The sequence below is a fragment of the Chiloscyllium punctatum genome, chromosome 1 (assembly GCF_047496795.1).
Source record: "Chiloscyllium punctatum isolate Juve2018m chromosome 1, sChiPun1.3, whole genome shotgun sequence".
Taxonomy (NCBI): domain Eukaryota; kingdom Metazoa; phylum Chordata; class Chondrichthyes; order Orectolobiformes; family Hemiscylliidae; genus Chiloscyllium; species Chiloscyllium punctatum.
Genome location: NC_092739.1, coordinates 57,600,224 through 57,626,439, shown reverse-complemented (window position 1 = coordinate 57,626,439; position 26,216 = coordinate 57,600,224). Strand labels below are relative to the sequence as shown.

The 26,216-nt window shown below is 40.1% G+C and overlaps 1 protein-coding gene and 1 long non-coding RNA gene across 2 annotated transcripts in view; one reads left to right on the top strand and one right to left on the bottom strand.

Moving 5' to 3' along the window:
* stim2b (stromal interaction molecule 2b) overlaps positions 1-19,360 on the bottom strand; it is a 134,778-nt gene extending 115,418 nt beyond the window's left edge. Inside the window, exons 1-2 of the mRNA XM_072566062.1 lie at positions 18,888-19,360; positions 18,273-18,436 (exon numbers count right to left, since the gene is read on the bottom strand). Coding sequence (XP_072422163.1) covers positions 18,273-18,411 — 139 coding nt within the window. The 5' untranslated portion in view covers positions 18,412-18,436; positions 18,888-19,360. The remainder of the gene's footprint in view (positions 1-18,272; positions 18,437-18,887) is intronic.
* Positions 19,361-19,365: 5 nt separating this feature from the next.
* Positions 19,366-26,216, top strand: part of LOC140469882 (uncharacterized) — a 79,489-nt gene continuing 72,638 nt past the window's right edge. Inside the window, exon 1 of the long non-coding RNA XR_011956243.1 lies at positions 19,366-20,185. This is a non-coding gene — a long non-coding RNA (uncharacterized lncRNA). The remainder of the gene's footprint in view (positions 20,186-26,216) is intronic.

The window sequence follows — 26,216 nt, the reverse complement described above, 5'->3', positions numbered from 1 at the left end:
GTGGAGGGAAATCAGAGTTCACATTTCAGGTCTGAGGAAAGGTCTTTGGACCTGAAAAGTTAACTCCGATTTCTCTCCACAGATGCTGCCAGACCTGCTGAGCTTTTCCAGCAATTCCTATTCTTGTTTCTGATTTCCAGCATCTGCAGTTCTTTCAGTTTTTACGGTAAATATATTTGAATCGACAAGTAATGATTTAGTTGCAGCGATGAAATTTTCATATGTAAAATTTATTTGCGTTCTGCCTTCCCTCAGTTCTAAACAGTTCTAAAAGTCTGATACTTCACCCGAGTGAAAGTATGGAACAAGGCTTCCCAAAGAGGGGTCAAGGAGTTTGCAAGACATTTATTGGTTGCTTTCTATTTTGCATTTTCGAGTAAGTCTTCTTTAATTTTCAGGACTAATCAACAGGAGAAATCTGGGCATTGACTCTGGCTCAGCACAACAGCAGTAAAGTAATGGAGTTGAAAATGCGTTGCTGGAAAAGCGACATTTCGGGCATGAGCCCTTCTTCAGGATTCTCCTGCTCCTTGGATGCCACCTGACCTGCTGCGCTTTTCCAGCAACACATTTTCAGCTCTGAGCTCCAGCATCTGCGGTCCTCACTTTCTCCTAAAAGTAATGGAGTACTGAGTATGTGGCAATAAAGTGCAAGAATTATTATAGCAACATAGTGGTACAGAAGGATAGGACAGCTGGTAGGCGAGTGGGAAGACAGGCAAGTGAATGTTAGTCAAGAAACGTACCAGCTAAAACAACAGCTTTTCCTTGTGAATAAAAAGCAAGTTTTTGGACTTGCTAGAAAAGCAAAACATAAACAGAAAATGGAAAGAAGATCAGACTCTTCAAGATATGAATTTACCAACAAAATGGCAAGATACTATGGTAGTATACTATGGATGAAGATCATATAAAAATGAACCAAACTAAGGGAGGGGGAAACGAAGGAACCACAAATAAAAGAGAGGAAATTATATCCTTCACAACTTATGCCGGAAAAACGCTGGTTTAGCCAGAGAGCCAACCTCAGAATAGGAAGCACGACAAGAGAAATTAAGGAAATATATTAGTGAGTATGCGAATAGTTAAGAGTAGGGGTGAGCAGACATTACACCTGGAGTACAAGAGATGACAGAACAGCCTCCCTATACATTGTAGCAATATTCCACTGTTATGCATACAAAGTTTAGCAGAAGAGAGAAAGCTGAATTTCTTGAATGCACTTTTAGTAAAGGGTTATCAGTGAGATTAAGAGAAAGTGAGGACTGCATATGTTGGAGATCAGAGTGGAGAGTGTGGTGCTGAAAAAGTACAACAGGTCAGACAGCATCCCAGGAGCAGGAGAATCGACGTTTCGGGCATAAGCCCTTCATCAGAAATTAGGCTTGTGGGCCGGGCGGCTGAGAGATAAATGGGAGGGGAATGGGAAAAGTAGTTGGGAATGTGATAGGTAGATGAAGGTGAGGCGGAAGGTGATAGGTCGGAGAGGAAGGTGGACCAGAGAGATGGGAAAGGCGATGGACAGGTGAAGAGGGTGGTGCCGAGTTGGAAGCTTGGGACTGGGATAAGATGGGGGAGAGGAAATGAGGAAACTGGTGAAATCCACATTAATCCCGTGTGGTTGCAGTGTCCCAAGGCAGAAGATGAGGTGTTCTTCCTCCAGGCATCAGGCGGTTAGGGTTTGATGATGGAGGAGGCCCAGGACCTGCATGTCCTTGATGGAATGGTAGAGAATCCATGAGATTGCCAATGTCAGGCACAATTACAGATAGTATTTATTTAGAGTTTGCACTGAATAGGAAGTAGAAAAAAACTGGCAAAACCTGTTTTACCCAGACCTTTTTAAAGGCTCCACAAAGTCACAGATGAAATAAAAATCAAGGACCATGAAATTTCTGTTGGTTATATCCCATTGCTATTGCCTTGCCAGATGTACAGAGGAAACTCCAATAATGAGAATAAACAGTTTCTGTCACATCTCCAATGAATTACTGCAAGCAGGAACAGCAGCTGCATGCCATTTCCTGGACAAGATCTCCAAAGTTGATATATCAATATGCTAATTCAACACAACACCTAGTCCTTTCAATTTGTCATCTGCAAAACTAATAACTTACTCTTGACTTTGCTGTCAGCAGTAAGCCTCTAACCCCTAAAAATAGATACCACAAACCTCTCTAAGAGGCTGTGGCACGATTTTCACCCGTGCAGGCATTAATTTAAATCTGGCACCAAGTCAAGTGGATTCCTGGGTCTACCACTGATGCTTGCAAGCCAACTGCTCCTCAATGACCAATGCACTGAGCAACAAATCCTGAAGTAAAACACATCATCTTTCAATTTTTATCTAAAAATCAAAATAAACAATTGGAACATACACGTTGAAGGGAGAAACTGAAACATAAAAGAAACTCATTTTAAAAATCTACACAATTTTTTTTTAAAAAAAAGACATGCATGACATTTCAAAAATATAAAATTAGTTTTTCCAAGGCCCGGGAGGTATTTCAGTACTTCAGATTATGTACTTAGTGAGCCAGTAAAAAAAAAATCCATCTACCTCATTGAGCAAGGTGTAGCATTTTCAAGGAGCTTACATCAAGAGGAAAAGCATAAAAGTCCAAATGTACATCCAGTGTTTCGAAACCATTACTGTCTGCAGAAACTTAGTGGGCATCCTACAGGGAAGTAGGAACATCACTAACAGCAAATTCTGGATTTTTGGGTTAAACTGATTTGTGCAAGCTTCTAGGCCACAGGCTTCAAAAGAGTAACAATGGCAAACACTATAAAAACAGGGATTACGCACAATTCAGAAATTCTGCTTTATAAAGACATACTGAGTCCAACAGTTTTCTGAAAGGGTGTAAACTGTATGAAAGTATCATTGTAATTATATTCACAATAAACTGGTTGGAGCAATTTGAAAAGAATGTCACTAATCTTTTCAGGGCCAATAGTCCTCTCACCATTCAAAAACATCCCCAGACATTTTTGTTTTATGGAACTTTCTAAATTAAATTCTCAAATTCCAATTATGTTTTAGAAAGTAGCTTAAGTGTCCCTGTAACAAAGTACCCCATATAATAGAGTCCAGTTAATGAGATTCCATTGTTCAGCAAATCCTTTTTCTTAATCATTTGTAATCACAGAATGGTTAGCACAGAGGAGTACATTCAACCTAACATGCCCACGCCATCACTAACCAACTGTTCCCAACTGCTGCTCCTTACACACAACTCTACTATATTCCCTCCTTCAAGCACTTACACAATTCTTTTTTGAAAGTTACTACTGAATCTACTTCCATCCCAACTTTGAGGAAATGCACTACAGATTACAATTCAATGATAAACATTGTTGTCTTCACCCCTTTTGACTCTTTTCCCAATCACCTTAAATCTGCATCCTCTGGTTCTTGCCACAGGAAACAGAATAATGAAGGCATAATTTACAGAACCAAGTTGCTATATCAGATCCTGCATTGCCTGTTTCCACACTGTAATGTAATCTAATCTATATATCATATCTTGGACTTCAATATGCAGGTGGACTGGGAACATCAGGTTGGTAGCAAATCTCATTGGAGTTCATTCTAAGAAAAATAAACAATGATCAGAGATGTTTGAAACTAAACAGCAGAAGCAGAGACAGTCAGCTGTGCAGGTTCACTGCCTGGTCTGATAGCTGTGCAGTTTTACTGCTCTGTTTTTTTTCATCTCCCACATGGTCCCTGCTTGCTCTCTCTTCCTCCTTTTTAAAGAGCTGTTGTTTTGATTGTTTTTGGAACTTTGGAGGAAAACTATGCAACAGTTTACAAAACAGTAATTACTTCTCCAAGAATTCAAGGAAATCAGCTCCAACATTGAAAATGCCTCAAAAAAAAAGGAGCAGCTCTGATAGTCACAATTTTTTCCTGCCCTCCATCTTGGATTATCCAGAATCCTTCATGAACCTCAATGTCCTAGCCAATTTCTTCTGCACTTTCTTTTCCAAATCCTTGATATCCTTCTTAGAGTGTGGTGCCAGAATTGAATACAATTCATTATCTTAAAGGTTTTGCATAACTTGCTTGCTTAAGTAAACTGTGTCCTGACTATTAAAGTCAACAATCCCGTATCTTTTAAGGAACAGTCTTCTCAACATGCCCTGCCTTATTCAAAGATTTGTGTACATGTGTATACACACATTCAAACCCAGACACAAAGTCCTTCTGTTCTTGTGCTCCTTTAAAATTATGTAATTTAGTTTGTATTTCATCTACTAATCTTACTAACAAACATGCATGTATCATTTACTGCTCATTAATTTAATCTGCTACCAAACAATAGCTGTTACTATCCCCTTGGTTATTCACAATATTTCAGAGTTTCACGTCATCTGCAAACTTTAAAAGGTCCTGTACATACATAAGCCTGGCCTTAATGTGTACCAAAAAGGAACTGGTCGAACTACTGGCATAAAGCACTGCCTACTACCCTCAGATCCAAAACATCCATTCATCACAAATCACTGTTTCCCATCCACCACCTTTTTTTTGCTGTTCCTGTTTCTTTTCTGTTTTTTATGCTGTTCCTAATTTCCCTTGTCAGCCATGGTTGCCCCTTCCTCCCCATTCTTTTCTTGGGATGAATCTCTGCCATCTCTCCTGAATTAGCCCCAGAATCTCCTCCCCATTGCTGCGCCACTGTCTTCCCCGCTAGGCTTCCCTTCTAACCAACGTTGGTCAGCTCCCCCCTCATGACTTTGTAGTTACCTTCACTCAACTGTAAGACTGTTACATCTGATTCCAGCTTTCCCCTCTCAAAATGCAAGGTTAGTTCTATCATATTATGGTTACTGTCCCCTAGGGGCTCCTTCAAATTCTGTTCCCTTATCAAATCTGACTCATTACACATCACCAAGTCCAAAATTGACTGTTCCCTAATTGGCTCTACCACAAGCTGCTCCAAAACAAAACACCACCTCAGAGACATTCTCAGGAATTCCTTTTCTTGAGCTCCACTACCAATGTGATTTTCTGAGTCCACCTGCATATTGAAGACCCCATGATCATTTTAATAATGCCTTTCTTATTTTTTTTAAATCTCCTGATTTATTTTCTTCCCTACATCCTGTCTACTGCTAGGAGGCCTGTAGAGGACTCCCATCAAGATCCTTTTCCATTTGCAGTTTTTTTTAACTCACAGAGTAAGAGGTTGCAGAATCTATTGTTTTTTGATTCCATTTAATTCCTTACGAACAAAGCAACCCTACCGCCGTGCTCATGTGCCTGTCCTTTTGAGATCACATGGATCCTTGGATATTTATTTCCCAGCCCCTGATCCCCTTGCAGCCATGTCCCTGTGATACCCACAACACCATTCCTGCCTATTTCAATCTGCGCTACAATCTCATTGACATTGTTTCATATACTGTGTGTATGTTAAGTACGAACACCCTGTCCTGCATTGACTTGCCCCCCTTCTCATTGCTGTTCTCTTACCTGCTGTGCCTGATGTTAGATTCCTGACCCTTTTCATAGTCTCCGTCTTAGTACATTTTCTGGAAACGTTCAGTTCCTAAGTAATGAACCAAAACCCACAACCCATTCTAAAAGAAGAAAGATTTAACAGGATTCTGGGTTTGTTCAGTGTGTCGTTTAACTGCATGACACCGTGATCTCTCATTGTAAAAGCTGCATCTTATGATCCTGCCCCACTAGTTACTCAATGAAGAAACAATGCTCTGAAAGCTAGTACTTCCAATTAAACCTGTTAGACTAAAACTAGTTTATATCTCTGCCCCACACAGCTCAAAATGAACAGCTTTATCATCATTTAATCAATTGGACAGAAGCCTATGACTTTTAAAGGAAAACCAGTAAATTCAATCATCAAGAGATATTGATCACATGATATCAGAAAGTAATGTTTATTATTTCTTTCAGTACAAACTGAACAGTACATAAAAATATATAAAATTATCTGTGGTGTATAGGGAAAAATAAACTGCCACCCCTTTCTGTAAATAAAACAATTTTGCAAAGTTTTAACTTTTGACTTAGCCACAGTAACCAGGTATTCAGAAATTCACTTGTAAGAATTTGCAGTTGTATTACTTCTTAATTGTGTCAACATTTTTGGACTATAAACAGTTTAATGATCTGTCAAAGCAACATAGCGTATATCAGGTTCGATTAGGAAAATATTACGGGAAATTGAGCTAAAGGATAACAAAATAATCACCAAATCATTATTCAGTACATGTAATTTATAACAACAGCTATTCAATTAACTGGGACAAAGTAAAACAATGTGCTTGTAGTGCGCATTTATCCCTCTGTAACAGTAGATGGAATGAGTCTCCTCTGTTCACTAGCTATAAGTCTCCTATGATATTATTTCAGGCACCATAAACCAGTTCATAGTAGGCACTAATCCTGGCACAAACAAAGCTGGCACAAAACAGCAAACTCAATGAGGAGTACCACTGCACAGGAAGTAAGTAAATTCAAAATGGCACACACTAGGTTTGAGAAGCTCCTTTTGAGATTAAGCACAAATGTACGGTTATGTACAAGAGAATTTTTATGATTCATTGTGCCAGGACTGTTACTGCTGCTGACAACTAGAATACTGTTTAACTGTTTATTAGGGCGGGGGTGGGGAGGAGGCGGAGAGAACACGAGTGGTCGCACTCATTAAGACACATACTCATTTTTCTTTGCAAAGAAAATCCGCAAACGGTCCACTAAAGCCAGAGTTGAACTTTACTTCCCAGGAGAAACTGTGTTATTTTTTTCCAGTATTAACATCACACATCTTGCTGACAAAATACAAGTGAAAATTCAAAATATAATTCCCACTACCCGGACTGTACATTAAAATAGTGACTGGCAGTGCATTGATGCTCCACTCCTATGTTGACATGTGTAAATAATATAGAATCGCACTCTGACTACATCTTCCCTATTAAATGAATCCTGGATTCTGACTGCAATCAAAATGGGACATGAGCAGGTGCAAAAAAGTAGAAAAATGACTGGTTTCAGGTCATGAATCCTCCACCAACTGAAAAATCCCCCAAACATATCAATACAAGGGAAGGAAAGTTGAAAGCATTAAAATAGATTTAAACTGGTTTCTTCTTTGATGCTTGAAAATTAAAATCTCTCACATTAACTGCACTGAAAATGCCTATTTGGGAAATAATGACTATAATTAATAAATGACTACACAAAAATAGTAAGCGCTCTATGGCCACCAAAACTACAAGCTGCTGAACAATTCAGGCACAGCATGAGCTCCAGTTTGCCATGCTTAATTATCAAAAAAACAGACAACCAATTCACTCCTGAATGCCAAATAGCTGCAAGACATCCACTGTTTAAGAACCACACTCTAATTCTGCAAGACTCTAAATACTACAATTTTACTAAATGCCAGAACAAAGATACAAATTATGTTTCGAAAATGGCTTGCAAGTGGTCAAACAAGAGACTTTTTTTTAAGAAAGAAAAGCTTTTCTGAAACTACTCCTCACAATTCACTGTGCTAACAATGAAGCTGTTCACAGATATGCAATACTAGAGTCATGAGACACGCACAACATGACACAGCACAGCTAAAACATACTTCCTTGTAATGTGGGGAAAGAAAGAACAAATAGCATAGCTCAAAAACAGTTGCTGTCAAGCAGGTGGAGTTGAGGATTGTCAGATCAATGATCTCATTGAGTGGCAGAACAGACTGGATGGCTGAATGGTCTACCTCTGCTCCTATGTCTTATCATCTTACATGAAAGATTCTATGTAGACAAGATATTGTCGTGCATAAAGGAAAGACAGCAAACAACTGAACAAGTTGCATTTTTATTGCATTATGTAACCTTGAGGAAATAGTCAAAGTACTTCAAAAATGAAGTGTTACTTTAGAAGTGTCACAACCTGTTATCTGAAAACACAAAAGAGCTACCAACACAGCCAAACCAATAAGCAGTATCTCAAAATTCACAATAGAATACATTCAACTGGGTGAGGTGTTGATAAACAAAGAAAAGGTAAAAGGTAAAAGAAAAAAGAACTAGTTCTCATTGTACCCTCTTGGGAAAAAATCCAGGAGACACATTTGTAACCTGAAAGCCAACATTCAAGAAATTGCATTTGCATTCTGTCTTCCCAACTCATTCAGAGTTCTGCAATTCCTTTGAACGGCTGTCAAACAACATATTGCTCAGGAATGCAGGGCTCAAAATAAAAGTGCCACTGAATTGTACACATCATTATTCAGCCAACTGTCTTGTTAGCTAGTTCCATCAAATATGAAAAGATCAGGAGACAATTAGTCCAATTTATCTCAATGTGCAAAGTGTCTGAGTATACAAGCCCTCATGTTTCTCAGAGAAATAAGACAAAACTAATGCACATAAACTGCACTGAAACAATGAGTGTTTATTCGCAATCTCTTTAAACTTTGATATTGGTGCTGTACTGTAATTCCTGCAGCAGGAGTTTCTAAAACGCAGTCTTCTGCTGTGAATGGCAGCCAAAAGGAACAGAATCTAGTACTTTAGATCATTTGCATTTTAAGCCAAAGACATAATTAAGAATATCCAGATATAAAAATACTGTCAATACATAAAGTAAACTTGTAACTTGAGGAAAAGCACTGAAATTAAAAATAGTATGCTAACTTAAGATGAGCTACTTATTTAAAATCTCTTCTTCAGAAAGCTAAATTGTCAACAAGTATAACTCCAAGTACTGTCGGTGTCTAGATGTCCAAAGATCTAGAGAGATTTGCCAGCATGTAGTGTAACAAACTTCACTCTTGCTCTTTTTGCCAAAAGGCAAGGTGTCACACTAACAGACACAAGGGAACATCACAAATTGTTGCATCTACAATGTCGAGTTATCATCAAACTTAAAAAAAATTCACTAAGAGCTCTCCCTTTGTTGATTCAGTACACACTATAATGGTGAACTAAACAGATTCTTCATTCTTACATTCAATACAGTTCTTCTTGCTAGTATCAACTTGAATCCCTTAAAGAGCTCCAGAATAAAAATTCTATCAAACACAACTATCGCTATAATGCAAAAGACATGCATTATCTTCTAAACTGGGAAAGGCTTTGGAAATCTGAACCACAGAGACTTGGGAGTCCTAGTTCAGGATTTGCTTAAGGTTAACATGCAAATTCAATTGATGTTTCAGAAGGAAAATGCAGTGTTAACATTCATTTCAAAAGGGTGAGGGTACAAGAGCAGAGATGTAGTGCTGAGGCTGTATAACACTCTGGTCAGACCTCAGTTGGAATATTGTGAGTAGTTAGGGCCCAGTATCAAAAGAAGGATGTGCTGGCCTTGAAGGGGAACCAGCAGATTTTTATAAGAATGATCCTGGGGATGAAGGGCTTGTCATAGAAGGACTCTGGGTCTGTACCCAATGAAGTTTAGAGGAATGAGGGAGGTTCTCATTGAAACTTACAGAATACCAAGAGGCCTAGACAGACTGGATGTGGAAAAGATGTTTCCACTACAGATCGTTTTGGTATAACACACGTTTTGTCAACACAAATTGGCTATAATGTGACTGACAAACGGTGAATAATGTTTGGATAATGTGAACATTCTACTGAACGGGTACAGCGATTTTCTGTAATCGGTTTTCATAGCGCGAATATCTAGAGCATGAGGTCGCAGTGGAACGCATTATAGCAGGACAACCTGTAGAAGGAGAGAATAGGACCAGAGGGCACAGCCTTGGAGTAAAGGGATGACTGTTTATAATGGAGGGGAGGAGGAATTTCTTCATCCAGAGCATGGTGAAACTGTGGAATTCAATGCAACAGAAGCCAAAGAAGGCCAAGTCATTGACTATATGTTAGACAAAGATAGATAGGTTCTTGATTAGAAAGGTGATCAAAGGTTGCAAGAAGAATGGGGTTGAGAAACATATCAACCAAGATTGAATGGGAGAGTCAACTTAATGGGCTGAATGGCCTAATTCTGCTCCTTATTCCTCTGGAATTATGGTCTCTTCTGCCAGAAAGACACGAACTGAAAACCACAGAGACATCCTGGACCAAAGCACAGGCACTTGCTGCATAATGGCATTGTTCAGATCAAAGATCTAAATGACGTCTAATAACTTGATGTCTGCTGGACAGTTCATCAAATTGTTCACGTGGTGATGAACATCCACTTAACACCAAAATATTGCAAGACCTAAAAATCCAACAGGAAAAAAAATCAACAGCTCAGCCAGACTGAAAAAAGAGGAATTCCAACCACAACTCAGAACCAATCTAGAAAATCTTCCTACTTCCAGCCATACATATATACATGTGATATACACTTTCATATACCACCATACAGTACATGGTATACTGTTAAACAGCAGAACAGTAGGATCAACTAAAGCCAGCAAAAGAGACACTTGTCTCCAGAAAATCAGGTTTGAATATTAGAACATACAAAATAGAAAAGTACAGCACAGAACAGGCCCTTTGGCTCATGATGTTGTGCCGAGGATTAATCCTAATGTAGAATAAAATAACAACCTAACTACCGCTCAACTCACTGCTATCCATGTGCATGTACAGCAGTCACTTAACTGTTCCTAATGACTCTGCTTCCACCACCACCGCTGGCAAAGCATTCCATGCATTCACAACCTTCCTCTGACATCTCCTCTAACCTTTCTCCTAATATCGTAAAACTATGACCCTCATGCCAGTCAATTCCATCCTGGAGAAAATATTGTAGCAACTGGTTCAATGACACTGATTCAGAAATATATGAGCTCCAAATAAAAGACAACCAGTTTCATTGCCCGAAGTGACAGCTCAAGATTGCATGTCAAGAAGGCAACATTCCAACAAGTCAAGTTTGACATTCATCTAGGAAGAAAAAGGACAAGCCAAGGAAAAAGCAAGCCGAATAGATCTGACAATGTGAATACTATCATAAAGGTCTTTTTGAAGTCACCCGTGTGATCTACATCACTAACCATCAACACCAGAATAAACATTCTCAACAACTGGTCAACTAAGTCCGTACTGGGAGCTGATACTCTACAGGTTATGACCTCTAGCCCCAGTTCATGGTGAACTACCATCGACTGGACAATCAAGCTGAGAGAAAATTAAAAGCCCATGGCCCAGAAAGTGTTACACTGAAGGCCTGTAAAGATTTAAAAGCCAGTAGTTTTTGCTGACATCAGGATTTTACTTATCTTTAAAAATGGGTGGATAATAAACTCCACCCCCAGGAATGCAACAGTTATAATTATCTTCAAGAGGATATATCATGTTGTGGGAACTAATAATGTACTTCCTTCATACCTGTAGCAGGGAAAATCCTGACACACTCCCGTGAATTATGTACTTCCTGTGGTAGAGGGAATGCACTGAGCTGGTGTTGTTTTAGATCTTCTAGACAATTCAGACAAATCAAAGCAGGATATTAACATGACCACAAGGAACACCTCATTCTATTCATTGACCTGACCAAAGCATTTGAAATCAATAAATTATGAGGCTCTGTGGATTGTACTCCAGACATTTGCACATCAAAGAAACATCATCAATATAATCCTGCAGCTGCTTTACAAAGATACAACTGCAAGTCTTAAGGTGGGAGATCTGAAATAAACTCCTTCAAAATCCAAACACAAATCAAGCAAGGCTGGATAGCCCCCAAGCCATTTACAATCTAACCATCAAATTGCAGTTCACCTCAAGCATCAAATGCCCTCTAGGCAGTTATACTAAATACTGCTTTGAAGAAAACCTCAGACAGCTCCTTGTCAAAACTAGTCTGACTAATACAGATGTACACAAACTACAGCACAGTGGTTAGCACTGCTGCCTCACAGCGTCAGAGACCCGGGTTCAACTCCCGCCTCAGGCGACTGTCTGTGTGGAGTTTGTACATTCCCCCGGGTGCTCCGGTTTCCTCCCACAGTCCAAAGATGTGCAGGTTAGGTGAATTGGCCATGTTAAATTGCCTGTAGTGTTAGGTGAAGGGGTAAATGTAGGGGAATGGGTCTGGGTGGGTTGCTCTTCAGAGAGTCGGTATGGACTTGTTGGGCTAAAGGGCCTGTTTCTACACTGTAAATAATCTAAAGTTTACAAATGGCTGCAGTGCACCAGATTTGGAAGATATTTCTAATTCTTTTTACAAGAAACTTTGCTAGCCCTTGAGTATTGCCAAAGCAAAACATGTATCAACTCAAAATTAGTCAGACAAAATTCTGAAAAGACTATGAAATATACTAATTACTTATCATAACTTGGCAATTCACTCATTCAAAATGAAACACTAAATGATAATATGATCAAATACCAAATAATCTGCACCAAATTAGCTTTCTACAAGCCTTGACAGTGAGTGTTTGATGACAAAGACTTAAAAGACCTAGCGTACAGAGCTCCTATATGGAGGTGAGGTCATGGTTATGCTGCACATTCATGGTACGTAAGAGTGCATGAAGAATTCAATCAATAATGGTTGTGTCTTATCCTCCAAATTCAACGGGATGACCAACAAACAAATCCTTCTGGAAAAATGAAGCATTCAAGCACAAGTCCAGCAAAATCAACATTGCTTTTTGACCATCTTGACATCATCATCCCAATTAGGGTCCTGTTTATTTAATTTTCAAATGGCCAACATTCCAAGGGAGGACAAAAGACATGTTACAATGACATTCATATTTTCTCCTTCAAATGGAGTACCATTGACACTAATGATTGAGAGGAGCTTCCTACTAACCAATCAAAATGGTGAGAACATGTATCATGTTTTAAGTTACAACAGTCTAAAGATGATGCATTGCAGTGGTACAAGAGGATAAAAACCAAAGTAAATCTTGCACTTTTGACCCCAATCCTTTTGGGACATGCTGTCCCATGAACCCAAAAGATCTACGGTTTGAGAATCGACATGTTCAGTCACATGAGTACTCAAGGCAGAAACCTCAACCTCAGATTAATGCCACTTATAAGTAGAGGGTGAGCCACCATCAAGAATGACTGCAGTGTCCTAGATAAATTCAACGTGCAAAACACTTTCGGCTAATAGCAAAGCTTGTTTAAAAGTCAACCAAATATTCTCACGATGAAATTCTGCACTTGCTGATAGATATTTATAAACAGTAGTACAAATGAATCAGAAAGGCAGCAGTACACAAATCTTCAATTATCTTAACAGGAATAAAATGTTTTAAGAGTTACAAAATTCTAAATATTTTGAAGAAGTTTCAATATCATGACATTTGTTCTTAATGACTGTCTCAGCTCTTGCAGCACAAGACTTTTTTTTAAAAGAGTAAATTGTTGTCTACACTTCAAAACAGTTTAAACCTTGCTTGTTCACTCTTTGCCAAACTCACCACTTTCATGTTTTAGTAATTCAAGATTGCATGAGTTATTTCTAATCGAAATCACAGTGGAGGGTCCTGCAGCTCGATGGAGAACATCCCATTTCTGAGCCAGAAGCTCAAGCTTCAAGTTCCACTTCAGAGCTAGGGAAGGTGCATTCATAACATGACCAAACAGATCAAGGATCAACCTGCACATCCTTCCAACATACACAGCAGGTGTTGAAACATGGGAGAAATTCCTGGCCAGTTACATAACTGAAGGAAAGTTGGAGCCTCTAACATTGCTACTCATAGCTCCAGATTACAACATGCGCAGTTCCTGAGGATTGGATCTGAGCTTAAAGCAGAGTTTAATACATGAACCAACTAAAGTTGGGAGTCAGAACCAGGCAGGTCTTGTCCTACCCATCATGCAGTGGTTTAGACCAGCATGAGCTGCCTAATGAATAATCCAAACGATACATATATAGGATGAACAAACTGGACCTAGTACTTATCCCCATGGAATGCCATTTCCAGCACTCATTTAACGAACACAGCATCCACTTGTCCTAACTCTGTGTCATGTTCATTAACCAGTTTTCTATCCATATCATTACATATCATCTGGTACTCTGATTAGTCTTTATTAACAGCCTTCTTATAAGACACTCATCAAAAATATTCTAAAAACCCATTTGCGGATCAGTTACTTTATTCCCTTTATCCAGCCTTCTCGTTACATCTTCAAAATGCTAATAAAGTTTGTCAAGCACAGACTGCATTTAAAAATCCGTAACAAGAACAGAAATTATTAGAGAAGCTTCGCAGGTTTTCAACATCTGCCATTCCTGGTTTTATTTTTCAAAATAAAAATTCCATGCTGGCTTCTGTTGATTAACCGAAGATTTCTTAATTATAAATTTTATAGTAAATTAAGGACAACAGGATGTCATTCAGAAATAATATTAGACTAACTAGCTTATAGCGCTCCTCCTGAATATATAAATTGTCATAGGACTGGAGAAAAGCTAATGTGACACACTTCTCAATTAATTCAGGACTGAAATACTGTGGCCACAACCTCTGAAATTTGCTCCTGACGCTGTTTGGCTTGCTGCATTCTTCCAGCCTCCTGCTCGTCTACTTTAGATTTCTTTCAGCAGCACAAGCTGCTTAATAATTTGAGGCATACTGCATTTTCAAAAGCCATTCTTTTTTCACAACAGCACTACCAACTGTTCAGATTGTGCTTGGGAACGCCTACATTCTTATTTCCACCATCCATCACATAACATCACCACCATAATTTCAACCTTCACAATTATGCTTCCCCATCATTACTGAGCAATCTATCTTTTTAAGTATTATTTTACAAGCATAAAGTTTATCATAATACTAAAGAATAGAGCCAATTCCATTTCAGAAAACCATCCATACAAAATGCTGCCATGCTAATTGCCTCCAATATCCTAATGATATAGTGTTAATGGAAAACTTTACTAACAGTATCACCAACACATTTTATTCTGTGCTATTTGAAAATGTTAAAACCAGGAATTAAAGCGCGCAGTTATATCTAAGTCTAAGCCATGTTCCTGATGTAGTAGCTACACCATCTCTCTCTCTAGATATACTAATGCTTCTAATTGTCCAATCCATAATACTCTATCCTAGTTCCAGTTTACTGAAACATTGCCCTTTTTCCTTTCCTGAATTTTGTCACTTTTTTTTTGGTATCCTTTAGCCTTTCTACAAGAAAGTCTCTCAGGTTGCACTCTCACTTTGGAGTTAGCAGATTCTAAGTTCAAGTTCAAAGTCCAAGTCCAGATTCATTGAGCACAATCCAGGCTGCATTTTAGTATTGCACTGCTCAGCCAGTACTCTTCTGGAAAAAAAAATCACTTGACACTTACTGACAAAGAGCTTAAGTGCTTTAACCAGTATCCTGGCCAATATGTACCTGTCAATTGATATCACAAAACAAACTTTTTTTTGTATCCCTTCTTGGGATTGGAACATCATTGCAATGTACAGCTTTGATTGCTCATCCCCAACTACCTTTGAACAGATGGTGGCGACTTGCCTTCTAGATCCACCGACAATGCTACTGGGGAGGCGGGACAAGATTTCCGGCTCAATGACAGTAATGGAACAGTGAGACATTACTCGAAGTCAATACTGTGATATAGGCTTGCACATAGTGGTGTTCCCACGCGATTGCCGTGTTTGTTCTGATACATGTTGCAGGTTTAGAGGTTTTGTATATGGTGCATAGTCAAATTCATAGTCAAAGAGTGTGGTGCTGGAAAAGCACAGCAGGTCAGGCAGTATCCGAGGAGCAGGGGAATCGACATTTCAGGCATAAGCCCTTAAAGTCAATCCTCCTGCTCCTCGGATGCTGCCTGACCTCTTGTGCTTTTCCAGCACCACACTCTCGACTTTGATCTCCAGTACCTGCAGTCCTCACTTTCTCCTTATTGACTAATTCATACCTCGTTGTCTAAATTAATGGGACCTTTATGTCTATGAAATGCTTACCAGTTTTTCCACATTTTAATAGTGGCTACAACTCCATTTCAAAAGTATATCATGAATATCGAAGGATTTTAGGACATCTTATGCTCATGGAAGACAGAATATGAATCCAATCCCTACTGTCTCTCAGCATCTCAAAGCCGCTTAATTATTTTCCCTACGATATTTTCTTATCATTTACTTCAGCCAAGCCTCATTCTTTAGTCTGAAAGCTTATTGATCTTCCACGTTTTTTTCCCGGTCCCTTTATCAGTCACCGTCCTAGTCATTTAGGGCAATTAAGACCCAAATAAGTACACTGCTGTGGGTCTGGAGTCACATGTAGGCCAACCAGGGAACAATTACAGTTTCATTTCCTAAAATACATCGATGAACCAGATGGGTTTTTTCCAAAACAATCAACAACAGTTCCATGATCATCATTAGACTCTTAGTTCCAAATTTTTAATGAATTCAAATTCCACCCAGTATCATGGCAGGTTTTGAACCCAGGTCCACAGCATGTTGCTAGGGTAAGAGGTTAACAGTTGAGTGATAATTCCTCTAGATCATTACATTTGGGGGAAGACAATGTCCTTTATAAGACTTACAAGAATTCTATGAAACACAGGCCACAATTCTGACTAATATATTTAATTTTCCACAAGTTGTTGCAACCTTTCTTTGACATGACTTGCTGGATAATATCTCATACATGCAAACAAACGTTGTTTGTTCTTTCAATACTGTCAAAAAATGAATATTTATTACTGCAAAACCTTTATTTGCATGCCAACATTTGTTATGTATTTTACTTTATTGACACCTGAATGAAAATCAGGCAGAAAAACATTGCTAAACCATGGACAAAACATAACCTCTATTTAATTTGAACCCTTCTTTCTTTAAAGCCTTTCTTTCGTAGTCTATCAAAATGGCATCTGTTGTGCTTAAGACTACAAATATTGTAGCTGCCTTGCTATCTCATACCCCACTGGTGATCTTAAAGATAAGTACAAAAAAAGAGAAAAGAATTGGTTCAGTCAATAAACTTTTTTTTCTGGCATAGGATGTGGCCCAGACGAGCTAGGCCAGCATTTATTACTCATTCCCGACTGCCATGAGGAAGGTAGTAGCAATCATAAAGAGCATGAAAGCATCCACTTGTGGTTTTCATGGTAAGGTGCAGACCTACGGTACAAGTTCAAATTTTAAAATTCTTGATATCATGCAAACTATGAGCAGATTGTTGTTGGTGAGGAGCAAGAGGCCTAATTATATGTATTATATGCATTTGCACCCTAATTATTACAGCAGCTCACCTCGTTAATATGCAGCTTCCCTTTCTCCCACCTGCAGGATAGAAACTAGACAGTAACAAGACCTGGCATGAGTGTCAGATTGGTAACTAACTATTTGCCCCTCCAGTTCCCCCTCAATCACCATTATGTCAGGCAAACTACAGGGCTGTGACCACACAAACCACTTCTCCATCAGACTACAAAAGCAGGGTAACAATTTTCCTCTGTCCAACATGTCTGGGACAACTGACAGGAATTGCGCAGGAAAGCTGTGGACTATTTGTGCTTTACAGGGTACATGGCTGGCCTTTAAAGATGGCACTGATGGCAGGAAGCCTGGAAAGATCTGGCAGTGGAAAAATACAATGGACATAGGTGTAGAACAGAGGCATGGTGCATAGCTCATTAAGCAAGTTCAGAAGATAGTGTGAGAAAAACCACTACGGCTCAGAGAAACCCCCCACAAAATTCACCAAAATGAGCTGATTTCTGGTAAGATTCAATCTGTAGGATCAAGAAAAGGTCATTCACCCCTTGAACCTGTGCCACCCATGAATGTGGCCTTATTTGTGATAAAGAATAACATTTCATTCACTGCTTCTTGATTACGTTATGCGACCATGAGCCTTTTTTTTGATGATGCACATGCCACCAAATTCCTTTGCACTCCACACCATTAAAGAAATACTCTGAACTTTTTCAGATACAAAGTTAATGAGCTCATACTTCCCCACACTGGTCAATCTGTCGAATTTGTGCCAACTCATTTTGTCCCCCATAGTCATATATTGTTTTTATTCAATTACTGCAGAACAGTGACACTCACAACAAATAAACAAAATTACAGAATTCAATCACCCACATATAAAACATCCAGAATTACATGGAATAAAAAGAGTACAGCTTTTTTCACTGGCAAGACTCGTCATCAAAACCTTGGGTGGTAGGGGAAGAGGGGGCTTGCCTTCTTTTGCCTTGTGTCATTGCTTTACACGATCCTCAATTTAATCGGCTGAAACAAACTATACCGAGTATTTGTCGGGGAGAAGTAATGTTCATCACGTTGAGATGCCAGTCACTGTAAATACATTAGGTTGGAATTTACCTGCAAGACTGTCCTGATCTCCCGTTGCTGGCTCCGAGAAACCCTCGACGGTTGGAGATCCGATTGCCTGACCGAGACAGGCGGTGGGAATGCAAAAAAGAATACACATTGAGAAGAACACGCATCGGTTCCAATCCATCCTCAGCGACAGCCAGTCGAGAGCCCTGCAAGAAGTAGCGCGCAAATAAAAGGCCATGAATATGAAAAGGTATAAACTCCCAGCAAGAAACAGTCGTTCAGTACATGCCAGCTGGAGTGAACTTAGGAAGAGGTGAATGCTAAAAATGCAGCAATTGTTACATTGCAGCAAGTAACCAGTGAATGGAACGTGCCTTTATTGAGTCACAATCCGGTCGAATGTTGTCCGGATCATCCCGGGTTCCAGAGCAGAGCCGCCGGCGAGGCGCCGCTTCCGCAACAGCATCAACATGAGGACAACCTTCTGCTGCATTCAACAGAAAGCCGTTCAAATCTTCCCCACTACCACCACCAACGTGCTGCCGTCGACCGGCTGGTTGAAGCACCGACTCAAAACCTCTAACATCCCCCCCCCCCATCCCTTCCGAAACGATTGCAGAGACCTTCGCTTTAAAAACAAATACTCATGCTCCTCACCTTCAAAGAAAGAAACAAACTGAGCGGCACTTTTGCGATGTTCCAGCTCCGTATTTATTCTGCGCGCGGATCCTCACACCAGAACTTCAACCAGGGTCGTCATCTGCGGGGAGTTAATGGTCGGGAAGAATTTGAAGCTGCATCGATCCGGGGAGCGAAGATCTCCCGGTGCGTAGCCGGGATCCCGAAGTCGCAGGCACTCGGAATCAGTCAGTCCGAGAGCCGCAGGAAACTCCTCCTCACACCCTCCAACTGTGAACTACAGAATCCGCTTCTACCCCCCCGACACACGCAGCATCTTAGCGTCTCGTCGCCTTCGCTCTCAGCAGAAACTTTATCTGACAAGTAGGTTCCTCCCTCCCTAGCTCTGCGGCAGCATCATTACTTTCCCTATCCGATTTCTTGGAGTGGAAGTGTTGGAGGGAGGGAGGGTGGATGGGTGGTTGGAGGAAGTCAGTGTGCAAATATGTGACATCAGCAAGAGGCTGGACGCAGTGCAGCTGCGTGGCGCTGCGGCTCTGTCTGCACGGAATCCTAGCGTTCTTGTGAAAGTGAGAGGCAGTGTGTGAGGGAGCACCGCTTCTGCGGTTGCAACCCCCTGGGGATTGTCGGGAAGGAAGGCTGGTGAAGGTACTGCTTCAGCGCGGGAGGGTGGGGGCCGGTGAGTGCCAGGAAGTGTTCAGAACTCGCCGCAAAAACATCGGATTCTCGCCCCTCCTCACCTCTCGCCATTGGTTGCTTTGTCACAACATGGCAGCAGCCTATTGGTGTAGCCGGGGATCACTAGAAGCCGGGAGCAGATCCTGGTGCGAAAGATCTTCACGCAGTTTCTTCATGTGCCGCTCTGGGATCTGACTTGCAGTCGTTTCCCGATGACTCATAGCTCCTGGAATGGTTGTTTCCTCAGCTGTAGGAAATACGGAAAAGCAGAATCTCGAAGGAATTCTTTGTTGTGTTGGTGTGCATGCATGCGACTCGTATGCGCTGTACAGTTTGGAAATAACAATCAACCTGAGCAATGTTATGACAATCAGCATTGCAGCATGTGTTAGCACATTTCACCGTAGGTTCTGGCAATACAACTTTATGTTTTGCAGAATATTCTTTGCCTTCAGAACACTATCTGTTGAATTAATTTGACTTTAGATCAATATATAATTTTCAATATCCACAAAAGTCATATTGAAGGAAGACAGCCAACATTCAAGTTTTGGTGTATTTTATACACTTGTTAGCATCCTTCCACCTAGGAAAGATGATGGCCTGCAGGAAACAATTCATAGATGATAGGAACAGGGGTAAGTCAATCATCCCTTGAATCATGCCTGCCATTCAATATGATCATGACAAACCAAACCAACTAAGGAACTGTTCCCACTCTCTCCCAATACCTTTTGATTCTTTTAGCCGTAAGAACTATATCTAACACTTTGAAAACATTCAATGTTTTTGGGACAACCATTTTATGTGGCAGAGAATCATTTTCAGTGATTATGACATTGAGTATAGGAGCTGGGATGTTATGTTGCGGCTGTACCTTTTGGAAAGCTGTGTACAATTCTGGTCACCTTTCTACAAGAAAGATGTTGTTAAACTTGAGAGGATGCAGAGAAAAATTTGCAAGGATTTGCCCAGACTGGAGGCTTTGAACAATAGGGAGAGGCTGAATAGACTGGGGCTTTTTTTGTCTGGAGGGTCTGAGGCTAAGGTGACCTTATAGACTTTGATCAAACCACGAGGGGCATGGATTGGGTGAATAGCCAAGGTATCTTTCCTGTGGTGAGGGAGTACAAAACCAGAGTACATAGGTTTAAGGTGAGAGGAAAAAGATTTAAAAAGGACCTGAGGGTAGCATTTTCATGCAGAAGATGGTGTGTGCCTGGAATGAGCTGCCACAAGAAGTGATGGAGGCTGGTACAATTACAACATTTAAAACGCATTTCGACAGATATATGAATAGGAATGGTTTAGAGGATTAAAGGCCAAATGCTAGTTAATTGGACGAGGTCAGATTGGAATGTCTGGTTGGCATGGATGAGTAGGACCGAAAGGTATGTTGCCATGCTATATGACTCTATCTTAGTCCTCAGTGTTCTACCTTGTTTCCATAAACTATCCCTCGTGGTTATGGACTGCTTGGCCTTTGGAAGCATCCTGTGTTTATCTTGCCTCCTCTTGTTAGAAATTTATAGGTTTTGTTTGAGATTTCCCTCAATTTTCTGAAGTCCAGCGAATATAGTCGTAACCGATCCAGTCACTCTTCATACCTCGGTCCCGCCAGCCAGAAATTAGTCTGGTAATTTTTTTGTGCAGTCCCTCCATAGCCAGAATATCATTCTCCGAATAGGAGACCAAAACTGGACACAATACTCCAGGTGTAGGCTCACCAAGCCCTGTACAATTGCAGCAAGGTATTCCTGTTCCTGCACTCATTTTCTCACTATGAAGGCCAACTTACCATTCACCTTCTTCACTGCCTGCTGCACCTGCATGTTTACTTTCAGTGACTGGTATACACGGACATCCAGGTCTCATTGTACCTCCCCCTCTCCCAATCTATCACCAGTCAGATAATAATCTACCTTCCTGTTTTTCTATCAAAGTGGATAACCTCACATTTATCTATGTAATATTTCATCTGGCATACATTTCCCCACTTACTGCAAATTATACTGAAGCATCTCTGCATCCTCCTCACAGCTCACCTTTCCATCCAGCTTTGTGTCAGCTGCAAACTTAGAGATGTTACATTTAATTCCCTTACCTGAATCATTAATATATACAGTGAATGGCTGCAGTCCAAGCACTGATCCTTTTGGTACATCCACAAGTCACTGCCTAACACTCAGAAAATGGCCTGCTAATTCATACTCTTTATCTCCTGGCTGACAACCAGTTCTCCATCCATGTCAGTACACTACCCTCATGTTTTAATTTTACATGCTAATCTCTTACATGGGACCTTATTGAAAGCCTTCTGAGAGTCCAAGTAAATCACATCCATTGGCTCCCCTTACTGACTCTATTAGTTACATCCTTAAAAAATTCCAGGACATTTGTCAAGCACAGTTTCCTCACAAATCCATGCTAATTCTGTCCAATGCTGTCAGATGGGGGAATGCTCTTGGCCCACCTTTACTAATGACTGAAGATTCCTGAAGAAGGGCTCATGCCCAGAACATCGATTCTCCTGCTCCTTGGATGCTGCCTGACCTGCTGCGCTTTTCCAGCAACACACTTTCAGCAGTAATGACTGAAGAAGTCAATCCTTGAGAGAAAGGTTCTGCCAAAAATGCTAGACATGCTTATTGAGTATCATTAGTGGGTTTTTTTTAAACTGATACTGTGGTTGGAGAAATAGCAAAGACTCCTGTGTTATATTCAAGACAACATTACTTGATTTTTGGTTTCCTCTAATTTGCAAAGCCAAATTATGCATATAAGTGAACAGAGGTTTCCAGATATGTTTTCCAGAAAGCAAGCAATCTTTTAGTTGTAAAAAACAGCCACAAGTGAAGACTGTCCCACACGTGCATTGCTATTTAAATATAACCAGACTAATCATTCAGCTTTGAAATTTAAGTAGTTGCACTCTGTTGTGTTTCAGTTCCTTGCATCACTCCCTTTTAAGAACATATGGATTTTAGAAATAGGAGTGATAGTAGGCTATTTGACCACTCAAGCCTACTCTGTCATCCAACAAGATCATAGCTGAAGTGATTGTGAGTTTAAATTAGCTTTAATGCCTGGATGCAGGGTTTATTTTTCCATTTTATGGTTGTACAAAACATATGAAAAGGGCTTCCATAGTTCCTGAAGAAATTGCTGAAGCGGTCTGTGACTGTATGTGTTAAGTCCTGGACAACACTAAGGCTTGTGCCACACAAGAGTCAAGGAATAATCATTTACAATAAGACATCCTTAACATTCAAAACCATGACCATTATTGAATCCCCCAGAATCAATACTTTGAAGATTCTGTTAACGAGAAACTTGACTGGACCAGGCAGATTTATTTAAAAGGGAATGGAGTATAAAAAAGGAAGGTTTTGCTAAACCTATACAAGTCATTAGTCAATCTACAGTTGGAATAGTGTGAATAGTTTTGGCCAACTTACCTAAGGAAAGACATACTGACAGTGCAATCAGTCCAGAGAAGATTGACTCAGTATATAATGGTATGGTGGGACTGGCGAGGAGTGATTGAGTAGGTTGGGCCATAGTCATTGGAATTTAAAACAACGAGAGGCAATTTTAATGGAACATACACAATTCTTTGGGGAACTGACAGGATTATATGTGGAAATGTTGTTTATTCTATTGAGAGAATCTAGGACTGGAAGGCATCATCTCAGAATAAGGAGTCACACATTTAAGACAGAGATAAGGAATTTTTTCTCAGAAAGTAGTAAACTTGTGAAATTGTTTACACATGAGGCTGGTCGTTGAGTATACTCAAGGCTGAGATGAACAGATTTTTGATCAGTGGGGGAATTAAATGGTTAAGGAGAAAGCACAGGGAAGTGGATTATCAGATGTTGTGGGTAAATCACCATGTTATGTTTATTTTGGCTATTTATTAAGATATCTCTTAGACAACCAAGTACTGAAACAATGATTTAAACCTTATTGCATGTAGCGACCAAAATAAGACCCCCTCAAGTAAGCAAATTAAGCCTCACAACACAACTTGGCTATTACCTGATTAATATGATGAAAGTTAGCTTCAATTCAGCCAACAGTGTCCATCTCTGGAATTGTCTAGGATTCAATCCTTGTATAGTGTTTTTCTTCAAAGTTCTGCTGCTGAATTGTTCTGATTCTTATGCATTCTTTTCTCTCTTTAAAGTTTGTAGTGTGACATTATTGATGATTCAATAGATCATTTCATCCCCAGCATTGATTTCACTTCTGGAGAGCTCAAATCTATAGCTTGCCTTCTAATCAGAAGTAGCTCCCCTCTTCCTTGTTATATTCAGCCTTAGTAGTTTGTTTGAAACAACCTGTCCTGCAATTACCCCTTTAGTTCAGGATATCCCTTCTGCAGCCTATTTGCCCATTTGTCACAAGGCAGCAGATTATCAAGCAGTGTCACCTCTTCATTCCCAGGAAATAGCTTGTTTATGTTCCTTTGATTCCTTCATCCCAGGGTTGGTTAAACAGCATGTTGCTTTTAATTCCTTTCTCCTTGCCCCTTTCATCTTGGGAAATAATTTATTCCAGAAAGTTATTGCTGATTCTTTCAGTCCATGAATGTATTAAAGTTCTGAAGTTTACATTGTCACAAAGATCAGCCGTGATCTCATTGAATGAGGGAGCAGACTCAATGGGTTGAATGACCTACTTCTGCTCCTGTTCTTATGGCCTTATAAATATTATATTCTTGAAGTCTCCAGTGGTATATGTAATAGCGGAAGCATCTACAAGAACAAGTCCGAACTTGGGTATTCTGCGATATGGGACTCTCTCTCTCTCAACTCTTAAAAGTTTTCCATCTACCAAACACAAGTCAGAAGCATGTTTGAACATTCTAAACTTCTGTCAATGAATGCAGTTCCAATAAGACCCAAAAAACGTAATGGTATCAAAGACAAAGCACTTAGCTTGACTGGCACTCAGTGTATCACCTGAGGCTTCCAACAACAGCAACAGTGCTTACCTTCTGCAAAACTTATATAAATGATTTGAACATAAGAGGTTTGCAGATGACATCAAAATTTGAGGTGTATTGGACAGCAAAGAAGGTTATCTTAGATTACAATGGGGTTTTGACCAGATGGGCCAATGGCTGAGAAGTGGCAGATGGAGTTTAATTTAGATAAATGCGAAGTGCTGCATTTTGGGAAAGCAAATCTTAGCAGGACTTAGACACTTAATGGTAAGGTCCTAGGGAACGTTGCTGAACAAAGAGACCTTGGAGTGCAGGTTCGTATCTCCTTGAAAGTAGAGTCGCAGGTAGATAAGATAGTGAAGGCGGTGTTTGGTATGCTTTCCTTTATTGGTCAGATATTGAATATAGGAATTGGGAGGTCATGTTGCGGTTGTACAGGATGTTGACTAGGCCACTGTTGGAATATTGCAAGCAGTTCTGGTCTTCTTACTATCAGTAGGATGTTGTGAGACTTGAAAGGGTTCAGAAAAGATTTACAAGGATGTTGTCAGGGTTGGAGGATTGGAGCTATAGGGAGCGGCTGAATAGACTGGGCTGTTTTCCCTGGATTGTTGGAGGCTGAGGGGTGACCTAATAGAGGTTTATAAAATCATGAAGGATATGGATAGGGTAAATAGATAAAGTCTTTTCCCTGGGGTGGGGGAGTCCAGAACTAGAGGGCATAGGTTTAGGATGAGAGGGAAAAAATATAAAAGAGACCGATGGGGCAACATTTTCACACAGAGGGTGGGGCATGTATGGAATGAGCTGCCAGAGGAAGTGGTGGAGGCTGTTACAATTACAGCATTTAAAAGTCATCTGGATAGGTAGATAAATAGGAAGGATTTGAGGGATATGGACCGGGTGCTGGCAAGTGGGACTAGATTGTGTTGGGATATCTGGTCGGCATGGATGAGTTGGACAGAAGGGTCTGTTTCTGTGCTGCACATCTCTATGACTCGATGATGATGACTAAATACCCAGCTGCATCTTAACAAGGCTTCTTTGACAGCACTTTCTACACCAGTAACTGCTATTGTCTGCTACGAAGATGAACTGTAGAAGATTGGAAACACCATCACCTGTAAGTTTCTTTTCAAGTTATGACCATCCTGACTTGGAACTAGATTGGTGCTGCTTCTTCATCAGTAGATGAAAATCCAGGAAATCCATGCATTGCAGCACTCCATGGTAGCTTAATCACACAAACTGCAAAGTCTGAAGAAGACTGATCACCACCACTTTCCAAAAGACCAATAAATATTGGCATTGACAGGAATGCTCACATCTTGTCAGTGAACAAAAAAGTGTTGGTGATGCAATTTGTAGAATACACCAAGTTCTAAATCTGTGTTCATACGTTCATAAGATATTAGCAGAATTAGGCTATTCGGCCCATCGAGTCCGTTCCACCATTCTATCAAGGCTGATATGCTCCTCACCCCCATTTTCCTACTTTTTCCGCATAAACCTTCATCCCATTACCAATTTAAAAATCTGTCTAACTCCTCCTTAAGTTTATTCACTATCCCAGCATCCACTGCACTTTGGGATGGCAAATTTCACAGATTCACAACTCTTTGGGAGAAGTAGTTTCTCCTCAACTCTGTTTTAAATTTGCTATCCCTTATCTTAAGACTATGACCTCTAGTCCTAGAATGCCCCACAGTAGGAAGAAA